General features: G+C 64.7%; 4 protein-coding genes across 4 annotated transcripts; 3 read left to right on the top strand and 1 right to left on the bottom strand.

Moving 5' to 3' along the window:
- Positions 1-2,695: 2,695 nt before the first annotated feature.
- Positions 2,696-6,061, top strand: LOC142415917 (deoxyribonuclease-1-like). Its single transcript, XM_075514841.1, has 8 exons — positions 2,696-2,842; positions 3,603-3,691; positions 3,856-3,939; positions 4,081-4,196; positions 4,963-5,075; positions 5,365-5,522; positions 5,601-5,697; positions 5,969-6,061. Exons 1-8 carry the CDS (start codon positions 2,696-2,698, stop codon positions 6,020-6,022), a joined length of 858 nt encoding a protein of 285 aa, XP_075370956.1. The 3' UTR covers positions 6,023-6,061.
- A 1,832-nt stretch (positions 6,062-7,893) lies between these two features.
- Positions 7,894-11,368, top strand: LOC142415918 (deoxyribonuclease-1-like 2). The gene is made up of 8 exons (XM_075514842.1): positions 7,894-8,040; positions 8,391-8,479; positions 9,514-9,597; positions 9,714-9,814; positions 9,890-10,002; positions 10,254-10,408; positions 10,533-10,629; positions 11,318-11,368. Exons 1-8 carry the CDS (start codon positions 7,894-7,896, stop codon positions 11,366-11,368), a joined length of 837 nt encoding a protein of 278 aa, XP_075370957.1.
- Positions 11,369-11,612: 244 nt separating this feature from the next.
- On the bottom strand, positions 11,613-18,678 carry ECI1 (enoyl-CoA delta isomerase 1). Its single transcript, XM_075515139.1, has 7 exons — positions 18,583-18,678; positions 18,012-18,149; positions 16,822-16,949; positions 16,030-16,176; positions 14,559-14,680; positions 13,760-13,938; positions 11,613-12,135 (listed from the first exon to the last, which is right to left on the bottom strand). Exons 1-7 carry the CDS (start codon positions 18,623-18,625, stop codon positions 11,969-11,971), a joined length of 924 nt encoding a protein of 307 aa, XP_075371254.1. The 5' UTR covers positions 18,626-18,678; the 3' UTR covers positions 11,613-11,968.
- A 371-nt stretch (positions 18,679-19,049) lies between these two features.
- Positions 19,050-21,244, top strand: PTX4 (pentraxin 4). The gene is made up of 2 exons (XM_075514956.1): positions 19,050-19,573; positions 19,718-21,244. The coding sequence occupies exons 1-2, from the start codon at positions 19,445-19,447 to the stop codon at positions 20,972-20,974; spliced, it is 1,386 nt and encodes a 461-aa protein (XP_075371071.1). The 5' UTR covers positions 19,050-19,444; the 3' UTR covers positions 20,975-21,244.
- Positions 21,245-21,354: the final 110 nt, after the last annotated feature.

The raw sequence follows: 21,354 nt of genomic DNA, 5'->3' as shown, positions 1-21,354 counted from the left end.
ACGGGCGGACGGCAGCCCGCGCCGGACAAAAAGGGCCCACGCGCGCCCGCCGCCGGCAGCGCCCCCTGGCGGCCCCGCCCGCAACGGCGGGGGAGGAGCGGCGAGGAGGGGGCTGCGCCTCAGGGAGTCTCGGCCTGGGGGGGGCCTGGGCCTGGGGGGCTTGGCCTGAGGGAAGCCCGGCCCTGGGGCTGACCTGGGGGGTCTTGACCCGGGAGGGAAATGGCCCTGAGGGGATCTTGGCCTGGGGGAAGCCCGGCCCTGGGGTTGGCCCTTGGGGGGGTCTTGGCCCGGGGGAGTTCTGGCCCTGAGGGGATCTTGGCGTGGGGGGGCCTGGGGCTGGCCCTTGCGGGGTCTTGGCCTGAAAGGGGACTGACCCTGGGGGGGTCTTGGCCTGGGGGAAGCCTGGCCCTGGGGGGGTTCTTGGCCCAGGGGGACCTGGGGCTGGCCCCTGGGGGGGTCTTGGCCTGAAAGGGGACTGACCCTGGGGGGGTCTTGGCCTGGAGGGGCCTGGACCTGGGGCTGACCTGGGGAGCCACAGCCCCGCTGGGGGGGTCTAGGCCCAGCCCTGATCCCACTGTGGGGAGCGGGGTGCAGGCCCTGGCCCTGCTCTGGGGGGGGCTGGCCCCGGGGGGCTGGCAGGGCCCCCCCAACCCCTAAGGAGCACTGCGGACTGCAGGGGCCCGGCACGGCCCTCTTGGGAAATGCGGCAGCTGCCTTTGGAGGCCAGGGAGCGCTGGGACATCAGCCAAGGCCACTGGGGCAGGGCCGGGGCGAGCTGTGGGAGCGTGCGGGGTGGGGGGCCACCATTCCATTCCCCTGCACCACACGGGCCCCCCCGGGGATGGGGCCTGCCCCGGGTGACCGGGGGAGGGCCTGGGAACAGGTGCTGCAGCAGGGACCCATCATTTTTGGGCACTCCCGGCTCAGCTCCGCACCCAAAGACCAAAGCTGGCGGGGCCGCGCCGGGATGCACCGGCTGCGCTCAGCCCCCAGCACCGGGATCCCACCGGCCCTGGCATGCTTGCCTGAAACCAGCTTGTTGGAAATGTGGGGTGCCGGCTGGGAACGGTTGGTGTTGGTGAAATAAACACTTTTTAAGAGAAATTGTAGCTGATGATGCGTGTGAGAGCTGCCGATGCCCCGTATTGGGGAGCTGCCATTCCCCATGACTGGTCTCTGGGATTCACTTAAACCTCGCAGGTCTTTTGTTGGCATTTTTATCGATTCAGGCACATTCTCAGCCTCACCCATGGTGGGAGGTGTTGGCACTGGTTGAAAGGGTTGTTTTTTTCACTGAGCAGACCTTTATTTCCGTGAAAAATGCCATATGGAGCCTGCAGCCTTGCACGCTCCTTGGCTGGGCAACCACTTGGCAAGGTGAGCGCATCCCTCCCCATAAATGCAGGTGCAGCTCCTTCCCCTTCCAGAGACCTTGGACAACACCAAAGGTACGTCCTGCTCCCCTCTCCTCCTGCGCTCCCCTCTCCAACATTGCCTTCTCCAGCTCGGCTTAATTTTGGCGAGACGCTCTGCCGGGGCTGAGCCTGGGCGTAGGTCACGAGCATCGCCCAGGATAGATACGGTCCTCTGTAGGTGCCTCTGCCCGGGAGGCTGCGGAGGCTGCTGCATCCCCTGGGAGCGGGGAGGACTCGCGGGGCTTTGGGCAGTTTATGGCGCGACCAAATTGTAACGTTACCAAATCATGGTGTTATCGAATCGCCACGTTACCAACTGGAGGGAGTGCGGCATTACAGATGGTAGCTGTAGTGAGGATGCAAGTGGGGAAAGGTGAGGATTTAACTAGAGCAGCTGCCCCAGAAGAAAAAGCGAGCCCCGGGGCAGCAAGCCATTCCCCAGGTCGGGCTTCGGGTGTGCCGAAAGCCGGGGTGTTTGACGGTCCTCTCAGCCCATCTTATCGGGGCTCCCGGCGGGGCCGGGCACTCGGGGCGCCTGGGCTTGGGCAGGGCTCAGATCCCATCCGCTGGTGAAATATTAGCCCGGGGAGCTGAGCGCCACGGGAAATACTTCCCAAATGCCTTTCCCCGTGGGTGGAAGCTGCTGTGCTGCCTCGGAGGGGGGTCCTGGGGGACTCCAGCCTGGGTGAGGATGGGGCAGGGGCAGTGCCGGGGGGCAGGGTACCCCAGGTGAGGATGCTGCAGGCAGGGAAGGAGGTGGGGAGGGGTGCCGGGGGGGATCCGTTCCTTGCTCTGTCCCAGCACGGCTGCTGTAGGGTCTTTTGGGCCTCTGGCGCAGACCCGGGGAGGGGTGGGAGAGGCACAAGCCAAGGCACCGTCGTGTCCCTGGCCGCTGCTGCCCACCCCGGGCTGGGAGAAGGGTCTGGGCTGAGTGCGGTGAACGAGGAAGCGGCTGCTCTGCGTCACCTTGAAATGGTATTTGCTCCTTTGCCGGTGCGTTATCCGCTCTGGCCTCGCAGGCGGTCTGGCGTCCCTCCAGGAGGGACAGGCAGGATGAGGCCCCGCGTGAGGCAGGGACAAGGACTCAGCAGCCCGAGGCCGGAGCTGGATGGCTGGACGGGGGTTCACCATCCCTGGGTCCTGGTGGTTCACTGGAAAACAGGCCTCTCCCAGTGAAACCAGTACAGCCAGTGGGAATACCCTGGTCTCCCTTGTCATCTGTGCCAAATCCCCCTCCCAGCCAGGGGGCCTGAGCCCCTCCCTGCCCCTCTGCACGCAGGATGGTGGCCTCGAAGCTGGTGCTGTCGCTGCTGGTTGCAGCTCTCCTGCTGCACGTGGCCACCACGCTGAAGATCAGCGCCTTCAACATCAAGGCGTTTGGGGACAGCAAGATGTCCAACCAGACTGTCGCAGATATCATCGTCTCCGTGAGTGCTGGGGGAGGGGAGCAGTCCTGGCCGCTCTCTGGTCTCTGGGATGCAGCCAGCTTGGGGCAGTCAGACACCAGCTTTCTGCAGGCATCTGTCCACCCATGTGTCCATCCACGCATTCACCCACCATCAATCCACCTGTCCACGCACCCCCATCCATCCACCTATGCCTCCATCCATCCACCCACCCATCCATTCATTCACCCATCCATCTGTCCATCCATCCATCTATGCCTCCATTTGTACATGCCTTCATCCATGCATCCATCCATGACACCATCCATCCACGCATCCATCCATCCATCCATCCATCCATGACACCACCCATCCACGCATCCATCCATCCATGCATCCATCCATGACACCACCCATCCACGCATCCATCCATCCATCCATCCATCCATCTGCTCTTCCTCCATCACCATCTCCAACCTTGGGCCATCTCCACTCTTGCCCGTCCCCAGCCGAGGACGGGTGATGCTCGGTGCCGCCCAGGTTCCTCACTCAGAGCAGCCTGCGAGCGAGGAGCTGCTGGGATGGTGGGTGGTAGACAGATGGGTGTTAGAGGGCACTGTGTCACCCCAGGGTCCTTCCAAGCCAGAGGGCACCAGCAGAGGAGCTCCGTCCCTGGCTTTCGGGTCCCTGCTGCCCCCCGGTTGCCAGCCTGGGAGCCTTCAGAGCCCAGCCCAGGCACCCACGGGTGCCCCCATGAGCAGCTCCTGGCCAGGGGCAAGCAGCTCTGAGCTTGTCCCCCCAGATCCTGTCGGAGTACGACATCACCCTGGTGCAGGAGGTCCGGGACTCCGACCTGAGCGCCGTGAAGAAGCTCATGGACCAGCTCAACAGGTGACCCTGGTGGCACAGGGCAGGGGGTGCCTGCAAATGGGATGCCGGGACAGGTCCTGGCTGGTGTCTCGCCGTGCTGGGGCACCTCTGGCTTGGCTGGAGAGAGCCCGCCGGGTGCTGGGGGCACTGGGAGCCTCCTCTCACCCTCCGCATCTCGCTCCCAGAGCATCCCTGCACCCATACAGCTTTTTGGACAGCATCCCTCTGGGTCGGACCAGCTACAAGGAACAATACCTCTTCATCTACAGGTAAGGGATGCCGCCAGGGTCTGGCGTCCCCTGTGTCACCCGCTGTCCCCCCCCAGCAGCCCCCGAAGGGAGGTGGGTACCTTTGGGGGCCTCGGCCGTGGCGGGAGCGGTGCCGGGGGCTGACCCGCTCTCCTCCCTCAGGTCGGACATGGTCTCTGTGCTGGGAAGCTACTACTACAACGACGGCTGCGAGTCCTGCGGGACCGATACCTTCAGCAGGGAGCCCTTCATTGTCAAGTTCTCCTCGCCCACCACACGTGAGCAGAGCCGGCGCGTGGCAGCACCTTGGCGAGCACTGGGGGCTGCCGGGACCTGGCACGGGGTCCCCTCCGTGCGGGGCTGAGCCCGGAGCCGTTCCTGCCAGGTGGGGGGGTTGCACCCTGAATCCCAGCTCAGGCGCTCCACTGGGGACCTTCACTGCTGTGGGGCCTTCTCCCACTCGTGGGTGCTCAGGGCTCCTGGGTACCTGCCCAGCACGGCCTGCGCGGCTTGCTATTTCTCACCATGTGCCATCTCTCACCATCTCCCATCTCCTCCCGTTGCCCGTCATCTCCCACCGTGCGCTCTCTCGGGTCGCGTGCCATATCACATCTCCAGCTGTTTCCCATCGTGTCCCACATCCCATCGCCTGCCATCTCCCATCTTGTGCCATATCCCACCACCTCCCATTTCCCACCTTGTGCCATTTCCTACCCTGTGCCATCACCTCCCCGGCAGCTCCCCAGGGCACACACACTCTCCTATCTCTCTCCCACCCCTGTCTCCTTCCCAAAACCACAGCGGCTTGGAAAAAATGATGGGAAACAAACAGCAAACGCCAAACCACGTGCAGAGGGACGCAGCTCCCCACTGGAAATTCCAGCCTGCAGGACAGGCAGACCACAAAAAGCCAATGCACCCTTTCCCTTCGGCAGCTTTTCCCAGCCGGTGGCTGGGGCTTGGCCCGGGGTGGTTCCCCAGGGTTCCCGCTCCCTTCCCGGGTGCTGCACCCGAGCTGGGGGCTGACAGCCGCCTGTCTGGCAGAGGTGGAGGAGTTCGTGATGGTGCCCCTGCATGCCGAGCCCAGCAGCGCAGCAGATGAGATCGATGCGCTCTACGATGTCTACACCAACGTTGTCAACAAGTGGGCGACTAACGTAAGCGGCGGCGGGGAGCTCGGCTCCTCCCTAGGGCAGCCGGGCAGGCTGGGGTACGGCCACCGCACATCCCGGAGGCCGTCTGGGATGGACGTGTCCCATGGGAGACTTCTCGTACCCGTTGGACCGGGTGCCACCCAGGAGCTGCTGGGTGGCTCCGCTGCCGTTACTGGGGGCTTGTCCCCCCGTGCTGGGGAGCCCCAGGGGGGTTTCTTGCTGCCCCGTAAGGTTTTAGGGAGCCCTTGCCCCGTAAGGTCCGTGGGCAGGTACACAGCGCGTCGTCCCACAGAACATCCTCTTCCTGGGCGACTTCAATGCCGACTGCTCCTACGTGACCAGCGCCCAGTGGCCGTCCATCCGCCTGCGCTCCCTTGACGCCTGCGAGTGGCTCATCCCTGACAGCGCCGACACCACCGTCGCCAGCACCACCAACTGTGCCTACGACCGGTGGGTGCCGCGGCGGTGGCACGGGGGCTGGCGCGGGGGGGACCGGCGGGCGCTAACACCCCCATGATGCCTCGGCAGCATCGTCGCCTGCGGCACTGCGCTGCGCCAAGACATCGAGCCCGGCTCTGCCACCGTCAACAACTTCCAGAAGACTTTCCACCTCCAGAGCCAGGATGTGAGTGAGGGGCCGGGGCACATGAGCCCGCTGGCACTGGGATGCAACCCCCCGTGCCTCCCGGGAGCACGGGTGGGCTCCCTGTTCCCCAGGGTGCACCCGAGGGTGGCCTGACCCCAACCCCTGCACCAATGCAACCCCCCAGTCTGAGCATTTTGGGGTACGCTCTAAATTTTGGGGTTGGAGTGGAGCATTGGGGTCCCAGCCGGCCATGACAGCGATGGAGGGTTCGGACAAGCTCAGCCACCTCTCTGCTTTCCCCCACACCCAGGCTTTGGCCGTCAGCGACCATTTCCCAGTGGAGGTGACCCTGAAAGCCCGCTGAGCTCGTCCCCGCACCAGTGGCTACCACGACACCCCGTCACGCGCCTGCATCCCTCCTGGGAGCCCACGCACCACCAGTGCCAGCCAAGCTGCCCGCCATCTCTGCAAGGAGCTGCTCTTCGGGAGTGGGATGCTCTCTGCTTCCATTAAAAAATGAGCCTTTTCCAGCCCTTGCAGCTCTGGAGGCCAGGTCCCTTCAGCCCGCCCAACAGCCCCCCATGCCCAAGCCCCCTGTCCCCCTGCCAGGGGCAGCCCCACCGCGGCTGGAGCCAGGGAGGTCCCCGGGCCGGGGGTCCCCTCCTGCCATCAAGAGCCCCGGACCCGCGGGGTGGCAAGCACTGCTCCTCTCTGAGCTGCCGGCGGCAAAAGCAGGGACACCGGGAAGGGCCTGGGAGGTTCCGGGCAGGATTCGGCCCCTTGCTGGGTCACAGGATGCTCTTCTGCCAGCTTGGGGGGGCCACATCCTGCTGGAGCCTGCCTGGCTGCGGGGTGGCTGACGGGGCACTGACGGTGACATGGGGGGAGGCGGAGGACGTGAGTCAGTTCCTGGGGCGGTCAGTGCCTCCCGGGGGGCTTTCGGTGCTGGCATGGCACCGAGGGACACCGGACTCATCCTGTGAATGCATGTGAGGATGCAAAACCCGGCGGCACACGCAAGAGCCTGGCAAGTCCCGGCATGAGCAGCCGTTGCCTCCCTGCCCGCCCCAATGCTGACACCCCAGCAGAGCCGCCCACTCCCTCAGCCAGCGTGAAGCCATGTGCCGGGGTGACGCCATGTGCCGGCGTGACGCCATGTGCCGGCGTGACGCCATGTGCCGGCGTGACGCCATGTTCCGGCGCAGGAGATGCCGGCTCCGCTGGGGCTGCTTTGGGTCACGAGTGGGGCTGTTCTGGTGACCGCGGGGGCTGCTGCGGGGGTTTGCAGCCGCCCCCTCTTGCCGAGGCTGGCGGTGCTCAGCCTGCCTGACCCAGACACCCCGCCATTTCCTTCTCTCCCCTCTAATTACACTGTCTGAATCACCCGCGTTAAGGCCATCGCGCGTCGCCACCTGCCTGGCCGCTGTGCCCCGCGCCGTGACCCGGGGGCCACCCCAGCCGAAGCACCCCGAGTCCTGCGCGCCCACCCAGCCCCGCCGGGACGTCCCGGCCCCGCTGCGCCTCCCCAGCCACCCTTCGCCGCGTCGGCACGGGGGCGGCTACGCCAGCCCCACCCTGCCACCCTGTGGGATTTTGGTTTCCCAACGTAGGAAGGAGCCCAAAGCCGCGCCAAAACCCCCCCGGGGGTGTCCGACTCATCCTGCTTTGCCGGCACCTCCGCTGGGAATAAAGCCGCCCGTCCTGCTGCTGGGAGGGCAGAGGTGCTGCGCGCTTGGCACGGTAAGGACGGATCCGGGCTCGGAGTCTTCAGCCACGAACCAGGAGGGACTGGGATGAGCTGGGACGAGCTGGGACGAGCTGGGACGAGGAGTCGCTCCCTTACTCTGACCGCGGGGGCTGCGATCAAGTTTAAGGATGCGAAGCAGCCCGGGGTGCTGGCGCCGGCAGCTGGGGCTGGCGGGCGATGGAGACGTCCCGGCGGGGAGTGGAGCTGGGCGATCCCAGGGGCTGGCAGAGGCGCTGCCAGGCAGATTCACCGCGGCAGGATGGGATTTAGCTTCCCCCGGGACTGGCGAGCTGGCAGGCAGTCCGTGCTGGCTCCGCGGGCTGCTCTGGGTGGTGCTCACCATGGCACACCGTTGCACGCCAGGACTTAGGAAGGACCTACGTGGATTTTTTTTTTTTTTTTTTTTGCTCTATCCCCAAATCCAAAGCAGTTTTCCAAGTTCGGCTCCCATCGCTGCATCCCCGCGGCTCATCATCCCTCCCGGCAGGATGGGCGCTGTGGCACTGGCACTGTCCTTGCTGGCCGTGGCTCTCCCGTGCCCAGCCGCTGGCACGCTGCGCATCGGTGCCTTTAACATCCAGGCGTTCGGAGACACCAAGATGTCCAATGAGGAAGTGGCGGGCATCGTTGTCAGCGTGAGTGCGGCTGGGGATGGGCTCTGCGCTGGGGCAGACCCAAAATGTGGTTCCTGTGCCGGGGACACGTGGGGACACGGCCATGGATGGGATGGCATCCCAGTGCCGGGGATGCCCTGGGTGGATGAAGGCTTGGTGGGGACCCCAGTGGGATGTCGGGCACACCCCGCAGCCCCTCAGAGCCCCATGTGGGGACATCTGCCCCCACGCTGAGGGATATGGGGGTCCCCATGGTGCTGCATCCATCACCGTGTCGGGGTGCCCGGCCAGGAGATGGGTGGGAGAGGAGAGGGTGGCCCCGAGCCAGCAGCAGGCTCCCTCTCGCCATCGCCGTCCCTCTCGCCCCGCAGATCCTGCACCGCTACGACGTGGCACTGGTGCAGGAGGTGCGCGACTCCGACCTCAGTGCCGTCACCCGGCTCATGGAGGAGCTTAACAGGTACGAGCGGGGCCGGGGCCAAGAGTGCACGGGCCGAGACGCCCGCCTTAGCAGGGAAAGCCAAGCTGCCTGAGCAATAAAAGGCCAAAAAAAGTTATGCATCAGCAGAGGGTTTGTTTTTGGAAAGAGGAGTAGGAGAAAATGTGCTGGGGCTGAAGCTTTGAGCAGGCGCTGAAAAAGCCACCAGGAATAATCCGGGGAGGGGAAGGGGGATACAAGCGGCACAAAACCCCTCCGAAAGCTGCAGTCCCACCGGAGCACACGGGATGGAAAGGAACTACAGCTCTGGTAAGCTCCGTCTCCAAAACCCAACAGGACAGGGCAGAGGCGAGATGGGGGATGAAGGGGGCAGGGGCAGGCAGCCCCCTGCACCCCAAGACCCCGTGAGCGGCAGGGGGACCCCGGGATGGACCCAGCAGCAGATGATGCTCTGAAGCAAGCAGCTCAGGCACCCCAGGAGGAAAAGGGGCTGCTGGGGTGGGCTAAAACCGGGCACCGCAGGGCGGCAGCCCCTCTGCCGGCTGGGTGCTGAGGCCGTTTTGGGTGAGGGCCAGGGCCAGGGCTGGGCTGGGGCCAGGCGGAAGCTGCTGCTGCCTGAGTGCTCCCAGCCCACGTCCTCGGCCCTTCAGCGTCCCCTCCAGCGTGGCCACAGAGCAGCCAGGGCAGGGAGGGTGACGCCGGGCTCCGTGGGGCACCAGGCTGCTCATTAACCTAATTTAGCTTTGCTGCAAATGAAGGCGGGGAGCGTCCCTGCAGAGAAAGGGGTGGCAGGAGCCGCCCCGCGTCCTGCCCGCAGCCGGCCGTGCCCGAGGAGCCACCCCGGGGCGGTGGGGACAGCAGGGTGGCTCAGAGCCACTACCCCCCATGTCACCCCACGGCTGGGGCACAGTGGCCCATGGGGACAGCAGAGCAGGACCGGCTGGTGCCAACCCCGTGGCCGCCCAGCCCCTGGCCACGCCAGGGCCACCCCAGGGCGGTACCAGCCACGTCGCTGGTGCCAGCCTTGTCACCGTCCTGCCTTTGCGTCTCCGCAGCGTGTCCGCGTCCCCGTACGACTACGAGATCAGCGTCCCCCTGGGACGGGACAACTACAAGGAGATGTACCTCTTCATCTACAGGTAATGGGGCTGGGCGTGCTGCCGCCTGTCCCACGGCACCGCGGGGCCACCGACACCATGGAGGGGACGCAGGGGCCGTGCCAGGCCCCAGGGCCACCATCCCTTTGGTCCCACAGGACAGACATCGTGTCCGTGCTGGACACCTACCAATACGAGGACCCCCAGGACGTCTTCAGCCGGGAGCCGTTCATCCTGAGGGTCTCGGCGCCCCGCACCAGTGAGTGGGGGGGATGAGTGGCCCTGGGCAGCGGCACGGGGTGGCTGCGGGGCTGACGTCCCTCTCCCCTGGCAGAGGTGGAGGAGTTTGTGCTGGTGCCGCTGCACTCGGCCCCACACGATGCCGTCGCCGAGATCGACGCGCTCTACGACGTCTACCTGGCCATCATCAGCAAGTGGGGGACTGACGTGAGTGCCGCCGGCGCCGGGGGTGGCACTGAGGGTGGGCGCTGAGCCCCGGGGACCGTTCAGCCCACGCTGGGTCCCTGCTCCGAGGCGACTGCGGCTAGTGCAAGGGTGGTGGGATGGGGACCCTGCTCCTGCCCCGTCCCCTGCCACGGGGGATGCCCCGGCACCCAGGACTGACCCCCGTGGGAGGGCTGGTGTAGGGGCAGCCCCGCTCCCCAGCCGCCATGAGCCTCCCCATCTTCCCACGGCAGAACATCATGTTCCTGGGGGACTTCAACGCCGACTGCGCCTACGTCCAGCCAAGCGACTGGTCGGCCATCCGCCTGCGCACCAGCGACGTCTTCAAGTGGCTGGTCCCCGACGATGCCGACACCACCGTGGGGAAGTCGGACTGCGCCTATGACAGGTGAGCGCCGCTGCGGCACCGCGGTCCCCTGCCTGGCACCCCGGGGACCCCCTGCCCGTCCCGCACCACCAGCGGCCGAGTGTGGGGGCAGGAGCGGGACCCACCACCCGCATCTCCCTGGCAGGATCGTGGTGTGCGGCGCCAAGCTGAAGAGGAGCATCGTGCCAAATTCAGCTGCCATCTACGATTTCCAGCGCGCTTTCCAGCTGGAGCAGGAGGAGGTGAGCCAGGCTCGCGCACTCGGGACTCAAACGGGCCCCAAAGCTGAGCTGCCCCAGGCAGCACCGGCGGCAGGGCTGCCGGTGTCTGTTCGGGATTAGGCAGCCCGGCCGTGGCCAGGTAGCCACCGCATTTAAGAAAAAGCCCAAAAGTGGAGTTGAAGCAGCTCCAGCAGCAGCCCGAGCTGGCTCTGGCCGCAGCACGTGTCTCTCCTGGGACACACCAGCCTGCAGCCAGCTAATGGGGAGACCTCGGGGTGCCGAGGGACTCACGGGTGGAAGAAACAGGAGGGGGGATTTGGGGTCACTGCTTGTGACCCCATGGGGAAGAGATGAGACGCACGGGGTTTTTCATAGTCTTTCACAGGCAGGGCCCCACGGCGTGGGGCAATCAAAGCCCATCTCCAACCACCCACAGCTGGCACAGAGCTACCAAGTGAGACACGGGGGTCCCGGAGGGCAGGCACCCCCTGCCAGCGCCTGCCCCAGGCCACAGCTGGGCATCTCTGCACGAGAGGTGCCAAAACTGGAGCCTTGTGTTTGAGCCTCTCAGGGCTGGGGACATCGCGTCCCCCCGCAACGGGCGGAAGGGTCGGGCAGGGTGATCACAGTCACCCTGCTGGCCCCACCAGCGGGGCGGGGGGCTCCCCGAACCCCTGCGTTACGCCTCCCCACCTCTCCCCTGCTCCAGGCCCTGGCAGTCAGCGACCACTACCCAGTCGAGGTGAAGCTGATGGCTTGAGCTCCTCCTGCGGCCGCAGACCACGATCCAGCTCCAGCTCCCACCACCAACCCCCGTGAAGCGCCCTAGGCAGCCCCATCCACGAGCCCTGCGCGAGGGCTGCTCCGGGTCCCGGTCTGGGGAAGGGTCACAGCCAGCCGCCGACCGTGCCCAGGCCCCCCTGGCCCACCACGAACCAGGGACCAGGGACAGGCCACCAGCCAGGAAGCGGTGACCGCAGACAGGCTGGGGAATGACGCATCCATGTCCTACCTCATCAAAGACTTTATTGACAAATCTCATTTCACAATTAGCTGTTGGACAGGAGGGAGGATATCCAAGGACCGGTGGGCTCGGGCCACGGCAGTGTCAAGACCCTCTCCCTGTCTGTTCCTCGGGGGAGCCGAGCAGGCAGCTCTCCCCGCTCTCAGGAAAGGCAGCGGTGGTGTCAGGCACTCTATGGGGACTAAGGGGAAGGGGCGGTTGGGGTGGCCACGGGAGCAGGCAGCACGTCACCAGTTGCTGACACTGCAGACGGCGTCACTGTGAAAGCCTACAGCCACTGCAGCGTTTCGGAGGGTCACTCGAGCTCCTGGGACCGGGCCCCGGCCGGCTGGCTCCTCAGCTCTTCCTCTTCTTTAGCATCTCCATGTACATGCGAAGTGACTTCTGGATGGACTCTTTTGAGATGAAGCTGATGAAGTTCTGAATGTCTTCCTCCCGGTGAGCTACCAGGCGGTCTAACACTGCCTTCCTCATCATGGACTTGGTGAGCTGACGGGCATGGTCTGCGGAAAGGAGAGCGAGGATGGGGAACGCGCGCAGTTCTCACCCCTGACCAGCTCTCAGCCGCTGCCACCATGTGCGGGTGTCTCCAAAGGGGAGGTACCGCACACCAAAGGGCTCTTTAAACCAGCAGGGAAAGGTGTAAGAAAAACCCACCAGCTGGAAGCTGAACTGGATAAATTCTCGTACAATAAATTATGATCTGTATTGCTCAGTGCAGAAACGACTCATCTACTGGGACAGATGACAAAAAGTTGTGCACCCTCCTTCTCTCTGCACCCTCCAGAGCCCAGCCCCCACCCCAATACACACCACCGGGCTCAGGACAGCAGGAACTGAACAAAAGTCTCGCTCTTCGAAACTGCTCTGGCTCTAAGCTCCCCCAGCCCAACCCCTTCGACCTCTGGCAGGACAGTCTGCTCACGCCAAACATGCCGTACAAAAGCCAGCAGCACTGTCCCCTCGAGCTCATCCCGACGGCAGGCTCTGGGCCAGTTCACTACCGATGGATACGTGGATGCTGCCGGAGCAGCGCTGGCTGCTGGAGCTGACCGAGGCCTCGAGCACACATCTGCTCACACACGCACGCACGCACAGCCACGCACAACGATGTGGCAGCACGTCTGTTGCACAGATGTTGCACACGCGCTCTCAGTGTGCTTCGACCACGACGGTGAAATGATGACCAACTCCCCCATGCGCTGGGAAGCCCGAATCGCTCCAGCACCTGTGTGCTACAGACACCTTCACCCGGCCAGACTCCCCCTGGCTCTGCCCTGGGGCTCTGGGGAAGGATCTGCATGGTGCCTCCTGGAAGTCAGCACAGCTGAGACATGCTCCCCACTCTGGGGGGCTGAGGTTTCACTCTAACGCCAGGACAGCAGGGAAGAGAGCTGTTCAGGGACCCTCTTCCAGGGCTGGGACACAAAGTGACAGCCCTGGGACCCATCCATTTCTGCCCCGTTTCATTCAGGTTTCTACAGAAAGAGCAGCCGAAGGGGACGTGTAGTTGCACCTCCCTGCAGTGCTCAGGAGGTGGCATGGGATGGGACAGCTCAGGTCTAGCCCTGGCTGGCGGAGAGCCCTCTCCCAGCCCAGGAACCACATGCTGCCAGTCACGGAGCAGCCCAAATACGCACGTGATGTCTGCGTTTGCTGTCTGTCCTCACGACCCCATCGCCACCCCCAGCTCAGCTGAGTGACAGGAGTTGATCCAGACCACGAAGGCCCACTGGCAGCCACCCAGGCACTCTCGCCCAGCCTGTTCCCTCAACTCCACGGCAGCTTTTCTGGGGTAACACCTCCACTGACAGACACAGAGATTCAGTTTGTATCTGGAGCTCAGGCACCTCCAGATTGACTCAGCAAGGCTGGCAGGGCGAGCTGAGCTGGAGCCGCGTGCCCTGCACACCCAGCACAGCGTCCTCCCACGCGGGGGCATTGGCAAGCACTCCTCTGTTAGCCCAAGGCTGCCTGGACCGCTGCGCTGAGCTTTCCTACCTCCCAGCCGTTCACACCTTCCCTTTAAATGGAAACTGTTACGTAGCTCGCGGGTACCAGCCCCGGTATCTGTCCTTCCCACTGAGCTCAGATCCCCCCTTCCTCTGCTGGAGGTGCCGCCCTTACCGGGAAGGGCCAGCCACTGTGCCATAACTGCCGCAGCCTTCTCCTGGAGCTTCTCCTCTGGCACCAGCTCGTCCACAAGGCCAACCCTGTGGGCCTCGGGTGCGGTGTGGAGGGAGCCCAGCTGGAGGGAGCGTTCAGCAACTCGGTGTCCCACAACGTTCACGAACGTGTCCTTAAACCTAGAAGAGATGGGAGGGAAAGCCACGGTCAGGGAAAGAGACACCCAGCGGCAGCTGCACCCGGACACTGAAGCTAAGAGCACGCTCGGTCCCGCTCCCCAGGCACGGGTCTCCAAACAGCAGCTACGGGCTCAGCACCGGCTGCTGTCAGGGTCGCAGCTGTGCCCGCTTGCTGTGATGTGAAAGCTCCTTTCCAACAGTCCATTTACACGTTCTTATGGCAACCAAGGGTCCGTAGTATATTAGTGCCCCTATGCTTCCAGAGATCTCCACAGCTATGGGATTTTGCAGGTACACAGCCTGTACCCACAGAAAAGCATACTCCCAGACTGAGCCTGAGCAGGGACATGTCCCAGCACTAGTTTCGGAGTTGCCTGCAGAGTCAGAACTGAGGTCCTCGCTGGTGAAGGACATGAGGAAATTCTGCAGCCTGAAAGCTTTTCAGACACCTGCAGAACGGGACAGAGAAATGAGGTGCTGTGTCCTGCGGCTGCAACTACCTGCTCACTGACATATAAACCACATCTCAGCAGCCAGTTAAACTGATTAATAAACTCCGTGAAGATGAATTTTTTTCAGAGACCTACACGTGACACCAGAAGTGGGAGGCACTGGCCTACCAGAAGGGAGCCACAATGCCCAGCTGGGCTTCGTTCAGGCCGATGCTGAATTTGGGGTTCTCCACCATGATCCTGTAGTCACAAGACAAGGCAACGAGACAGCCTCCTGCTGGGCTGGACCCCTGGCAAAGAGAAGGAAGGAGTGAGTCTAGGTCATGGTTACAAATGTCCCTGCGCCCCCAGCCTCACTGTTTCCTCCAGAGCAGGGAAGACACAGGGTGACAGAGCAGATGTCCCCCAAGTCTCTGATTACCTGATTCAAAACGGCCCTAAAGAAGATTTCCGATAGGTTTACCAGGGTTTATCCTTTCGTTTTTCAATGCTCTTTGCTTCTTGCATATTCCAGCCTGGAAATCTAGTTAATTGATCCGTGTTACTCGGGCTGCAAAGCCTGCAGCGGAGATTTGCTACGGCATTTTCTTGCAACCCTACATGAGTTTTTAACCCTGCTTGAGTTTGTAACCCTAAATGCCACAGAAACGGTTCTGTCCAGGGGCTTTGTAACACCTTCTGTCTGTAAAACTTCCATTTGTGACTGCCTTTGCCACGACCTGGTGCTTGCTTAGCCCTGCACAGGATGCCCACAGGAAGCCGCTCAGAGACCCAGCTGCCTTCAAAGACAGTCTACGACAGACACAGAACCGTGAGCTGCCAAAGCAGCACTGCACTGAAAAATGAAAACAAGACACCAAGCAGGTAACAACCCGTCTACGGACACTGAGATGCAGACAGCACTTCCCTGCTGGCCAAGAACCACAGCTGGAGGAGCAAAACCCAGTGAAAAAAGGGCTCGCGACAGGCGACACTGCCCAAAGCACTGCTGCCCACAGGGCCGAGGACAAGCACTTGCAGCACTGCACGGCTGCCTCCCGTCTCCTGCCCTCCAGCAAAGCGGTGCAACGGCCAAGCAAGTGACCCTGGGCAATTCCTACGAGTCTCACTAGTGAGAAAGCAGCCTCTGGGCACGCGACAGGCGTCCTCTGGACTCCTCCTACACCAACCGCTGGCCTTCTCCGGCACTCATCTGCCATCAGTGCTCCTCTGGGCTTTAGCACTGGCCTACAGTCCTCCTCCTGGTCCTCCAGCCCGGAGGACAGACTCCCAGCCGAATTCGTAGGGCAGGGTATGGCTCTTGCTGCACAAAACACTGCCAAGGGCACTTCAGTCCCCATCAGCAGGACACGAGTGCCGTGCAAGCTCTCCACCACAGCCGAAACGCTGCTCTACCCCTGCAACGCCTGCACCTTACGCGGAGCCTGCAACCTCCCACGCTTCCATACCTTCCCACACCCCAACGCGCCGAACCGACAAGCACGTACTTTGCCCAGACATCCCAACGAATACATCCCCGTATTTGTTTCAGCACTGACAAGCCTGATTTTTTGGCTGTCCCTGCCCACGCAGCGCAAACAAACCGCAGCAAGTGACAGACCGCACAGGGCGACTAGGAAGGCGGATCTAAAGGACATACATTGACTGCAGCGATTGTCACCATGTTGGAGCTGTACAGCCGGAGCCACATCTCCTGCACGGCTCTCCAGAACTCAGCATAGTGCTCCGTGCTCTTCCCGCACATCTCGGTGATGTCCAGGCCAGATGAGAAGATTTTGGGGACAGCCTGGAATTGGGAAAATACAAACGTCGCTGAGAGTCACTGCTCTGGGATGACCCTTCAGCCCTCTAACGCACTTAGCCTGGCAGCCTGAGGAAAGGGAAAGCGATAATTAAATATGACATAAACCGGGGTCTTTCGGGGTTCTGAAACAATCTCCCCAGTGCTCCCACAGCCTGGATCATCTCATCACCGTAGCCTGCAGGGCCGGCACTCTTTGCTTGCAGCAGGATTTCTCATTATGAGGGTCCCTGTGCGGGTACATCAGCCATGCTGCACAAAACCTGTCCTGTCCAGGCACCACCTCGTGCCCACATCACGTCTGAAAATAAACGCTGGCTTGCCTAGCAGCTCCTTCCAGGCAGCTCATGAGATCTCAAGGGATGTGTCAGGTTTGCAGATAAGCAGCTTTGATTTTAATGACAAATGACAATACTTGGTGGTTATTCTTCTGCTAAAAAAGGGCAGGGAAGAAAGAGCACAGCCCTTCCAAGAACCCACTCCCCTCCTTCTGGAGCCGATCAAAGCTGCCTCCTAGCCCTCCTGTGCCAGCGACCAGGGAGCCAAGAGACCAAACACGAGCAAGGGAACGGCAGCCATGCCTGCCAAATTGCCCCGCAGCTCACACCCCAAGCTCAGAGCAACACATACAGATGTGAAGATCACGCCCCGGCAGGCCCGGTCGTTCTCCAGCTTCTCCAGGCTTATGCAAAACTCGGTGAGAAAGTCCAGGCTGAGGCTGTTGACCGGGGGACTCTTGAACTTCATCGTGGCGACGCCTGTGCCATGGTAAACACAGAGCCATCAGAATCTCCCACCACAGCAGCACGCACTGCCTTGCCCAAGGGAACTTCGCCCGCCTCCCTGTTTCCCTGCTCACCCAGATCATGTCTTTCCACTCCTGGCTCTTCAAAAAGCCCCCAGAGCAGCAGGGCCAAGAGCAGAGCCCTGCCTTTACCCAGATCTGCCTGCAAGCCGGGCTCACTCAGCCAGTGGTGAACCTAGGGCACGAACGAGCACACGTGCGGTGGCACGCCGTGTATCCCAAAGACCAGCCACCTTCGGGGTCACACTGCCCAGCAGTTCCCTTCTCTCTGGGCTCACTGGATAAGGTTGAGCCTCCAGCTTCTATCACGGCAAACATCCCATGCCCAGGGGATCACACACCCTTCTGAGCCTGCCAGCGGCACTGCCACCCTGGCCAGCACCGTGGGAAGGGCTCTGAGCTCTTGTCCCCTCCCAAACGGCACTATCCTACCCCAAAAAGTCCTCACCGAGTGCTTAGTCTGGGTGCTGCAGCCGTGCCCAGGCTGGGGACAGCTTGAGGATGCACCCAGGGGCCTGGCAGCCGAAGGCAGGCCCTGGGAAGCCTCAAGAAGAGGCACCTTTTGTTCAGTGCAGGGACATGGCCCCATGACAGCTGTTCCTGGCAGCCAGGACACAGAAATCTCCAGCAGCTGCTCCCTGAAGGAGCCCCTGCCACTCTACCAGGTCCCCAAAGCAGGGACCCCGCAGAGGGGATGACGCACGGGCAGGGGACAGGGCACGAGGTCTGCCCACGGTGACAGCTAGGGTTTGCCTGTGGCACCCAGCAGCACCCAGCCACCGGAAGTGCCCGCGACCAGTGAGACTCCCGTCCCCAAACGCTTCTCTCTGAGTCCCTGTCCCCTGTCCCCAAACGCTTCTGTCCTAAGCAGCTGAAGCCGGAACATCTGGGGCTTTGGTGGCTTTCCGTGCCCAGGGCCACACGTGCCGTGGGGCAGGCACGGAAGGGGCCCTGCCTGTGCCCCACAACGCCCCGTGGGTTGAGGGTGACACCGCAGAGGTGCCACCCGCCGTACCTGAGCTCTCGTCCAGCTCCACCAGGATCTTGTCATTGCTGAAGGCACGGCACGGGGCGAGCGGGAGGCCGGGGGGCTGCAGGGGGCCGGGGGGCTGCCGGGCCCAGGCTGGCGGCTGGCGGCAGAGGGGCAGCACACCTGGGGGGCCGGAAGCAGGTAGGGCCGGGCAGGGCACAGCCCCCCCGGGTGTGGGGTGTGCTCCCCACAACTGCTCTGCACGGACAGGGTGGGGACACGGGGACACCCTGACCCACCGAGGGAGGACATAGGGTCACCCCGCCCCACAACGGGGGACACCCTGACCCACCGAGGGAGGACATAGGGACACCCCGCCCCACAACGGGGGACACCCTGACCCACCGAGGGAGGACATAGGGACACCCCGCCCCACAACGGGGGACACCCTGACCCACCGAGGGAGGGCGCGGGGACACCCCGACCCGCAGCGGGCAGCAGCGGGGAGGGGCCGTGGGGACGCCCCCACTCGCGTCAGGGGGCACGGGGACACGCTGACCCCCAGAGGGGGGACACGGAGGGACACGGGGCCACCCCGCCGCGGGGCCGGGCGCACCTGACCGGGCGATCCGGCGGGCGAGGGTCGGCACCGCCGCCATCTTCTGCCGCCGGGTCAAGGGTACGGGGCGGGGCCTCCGCCGCGCGTCACCGCCCCGCCCCGCCCCGCCCGGCAGGACCCGCCCCCGGCGGCAACGGGCGCCCCCGACTTGCGGCCCCGCCCCCCGCCCCGGTCCTGAAGCCCCGCCCACGGTCGGTGCTGCGGCGCGCACGTGCTGCCGCCCCGTGGTGGCCCGCGCGCCACAGTCTGTGCTGCCTGCACCGTCCTGTGCTGCCTGCCCTGCCTGCACCGTCCTGTGCTGTGCTGTGCTGTGCTGTGCTGTGCTGTGCTGCCTGCACCGTCCTGTGCTGTGCTGTGCTGTGCTGTGCTGTGCTGTGCTGTGCTGCCTGCACCGTCCTGCCTGCACCGTCCTGTCCTGCCCTGCCCTGCCTGCACTGTCCTGCCTGCTGTGTCCTGCCCTGCCTGTCCTGTCCTGCCCTGCCTGCACTGTCCTGCCTGCACTGTCCTGCCTGCTGTGTCCTGCCCTGCATCCAGGGCGTCAGTCTGAGACTCCCCACCCTGCTGCCCTCCAGGAGCTGCCCCGCACGGCTGGGCCTGTCAGGGCCACGCGCCCAGGGGTGCCCCCCACCCCTTCCCCCACCCCACAGCTCGGCACCCCCTGCCTGGCCCCTGACCCGGGCAGCCGGAGCCCCAGGGAGCTCCTGGGCCGGGCCAGCCACCCCCGCAGAGTGCCTGGCCCGGGGCCGCGGGGCTGCGAGCGGCGGCTGCGGATCTCATCACGGTGGAGGCCGCCCCGGGGGGGACACCGGGGGGGCCAGGGCCGGCCCTGCCGTGCAGGCAGAAAGCGTCCGGCAGCGGCATGGCGGGGACGGCGCTGCCCCTCTGCCTGCTCCTCGCTGCCGCCCTGCAGGGTGGCCTGACCCGGGCGCCGGGGCCTGTGGCCCGTCCCAGCCCCCCGCTCCTGCGGCTGCGGCGGCTGGAGGAGCAGGTGGGTGCCCGGGGCGGGGAGGGGGCAGCGCCCGGGCTGTGCCGGGGGGCACTGGGCGTTTCGGGCTGGGCTGGGGGCCGACGGCGCTGCAGGGGCCCAGCTCGGGGGTGTGGGTTCACCCCACCTTGCCCCGCTCCCTTGCAGTTTCAGCGGCTCCGGGAGGTGACGCTGAGCCATCTCCAGAGCATCGCCGGGAACTACAACATCTCCTACAACATCGACGGGCGCTTCCGGGCGCTGGCGGAGCGGGCAGAGGCGGCCACCGCTGCCCGGGCCGCCCTGGGTGCCGAGCTGGCCCGCCTGGCCACCACCAGCCGGCGGCTGCACCGCAGGCTGAAGCGGCTGGAGGGGACAGTGGGTGCCCTGAGCCTGCCACACCGCCCGCTCACTCACCCACCAGGTGCACCAGTGGAGGCTGGCACCGGGCCACACAGCCTGCCGGACGCTGCCCGGAGCTGGGGCAGCCAGCCGGAGAGGGAGCTGCAGGGCCGGGTAGCCCCCAGCACCCCCAGCCCTCGGCGCCCGAAGGCAAGGTGGAGGCAGCAACACCAGCAGGAGGAAGGGCACCGGCTGCCGGCCAATGCCAGGACCGGTAGAGCACCCGGGGAGGATGCGGAGTCCCCTCGTGACACAGCACCGGGAGCCCAAGCCGTGGCACCGGCGCTCCCCACCGTGACCACGGTTCCCCAGGAGCAGCCGCCGGCCGCCCAGCAGCCAGGAGAGGGTAGGTACGGGCCCCCTGCCCCGACGCCCGCCTCCCCAGCCTGCCGCACCAGCGCCATCCTGCTCTTCCCCAGCACCTCCGCCGAGCGCATGGCCGTCCTGGGGCCAGGGCCACGCCGGGGGATGCGGGCGCTGTCGCTCTGCGCCTGGCTGGCCACCCCAGCCCCCCGCCTCGGTGCCCTCCTCTCCTACACCACCGAGGACAGCGGCAGCGAGCTGGCTGTGCGTGGCCGTGGCGGGGACCTCCCTGGCTCCGCGCGCTTCGTCATCGGGGATGGGGAGTTTCGGGAGCTCCCGGTGACACCGCTCCTGGACGGCAAGTGGCACCACCTCTGCCTCACCTGGTCCTCCGGCCGGGGCCAGTACCAATTCTATGTGGACAGGCGGCTGCTGGCCGCCGGCTCCGGCTTCCGGCAGGGCTATGAAATTCCCGCTGGTGGCTCGCTGGTGCTGGGCCGGGAGCAAGACCACCCCGGCGGGGGCTTTGGCACCGTGGAAACCTTCGTGGGTCACCTGGCTGGCTTGGCCCTCTGGAGCCGGGCTCTCCTGCCTGGGGAGGTGGCCAGCATGGCAATCGGCCGGGGGCTGCCCCCCGGCCCCCTCCTCACACTGGCTGATGCCTCCCTGCGGGGCGGGGTGCGGAGGGTGGCGTGCCCCTGCCTCCAGCACTGCCTGTGACGAGCCCGGCAGCCGGAACGGTGCTGGCTCCCGGCAGTCAGGGCTGGCTCGCAGTGCCCAGCCGGCATGAGCCGCGTCCTCCCGGGCTGACCGGACACCAGGCGGAGGGGGCGACTCAGGACCAGGACCACCAGAGGTCAGGAAAATGAAAAGGGGTTTTGACAGCAGAGGTGGGACCCAGTCCTGGGGCTTGTCCCAAAGCTCGAGGTCGTCAGCTCCTGTCCCCCGAGGGGGTACAGCCCCGTTGTTCCTATTAAAATGCTTTGGGCAGGCAGGAAACTCATCCGTTTCTGGTCTCGCTCTTCCCTGTAATGCTCGGTGCCGCTCACAGCCGGGCAGGAGCTGCTCGGCACAGGCAGCAGGGAGGCCCGGGCTGGGTC

The sequence above is a fragment of the Mycteria americana genome, chromosome 12, assembly GCF_035582795.1.
Source record: "Mycteria americana isolate JAX WOST 10 ecotype Jacksonville Zoo and Gardens chromosome 12, USCA_MyAme_1.0, whole genome shotgun sequence".
Lineage (NCBI taxonomy): Eukaryota > Metazoa > Chordata > Aves > Ciconiiformes > Ciconiidae > Mycteria > Mycteria americana.
This window is presented reverse-complemented; position numbering and strand designations above follow the sequence as displayed.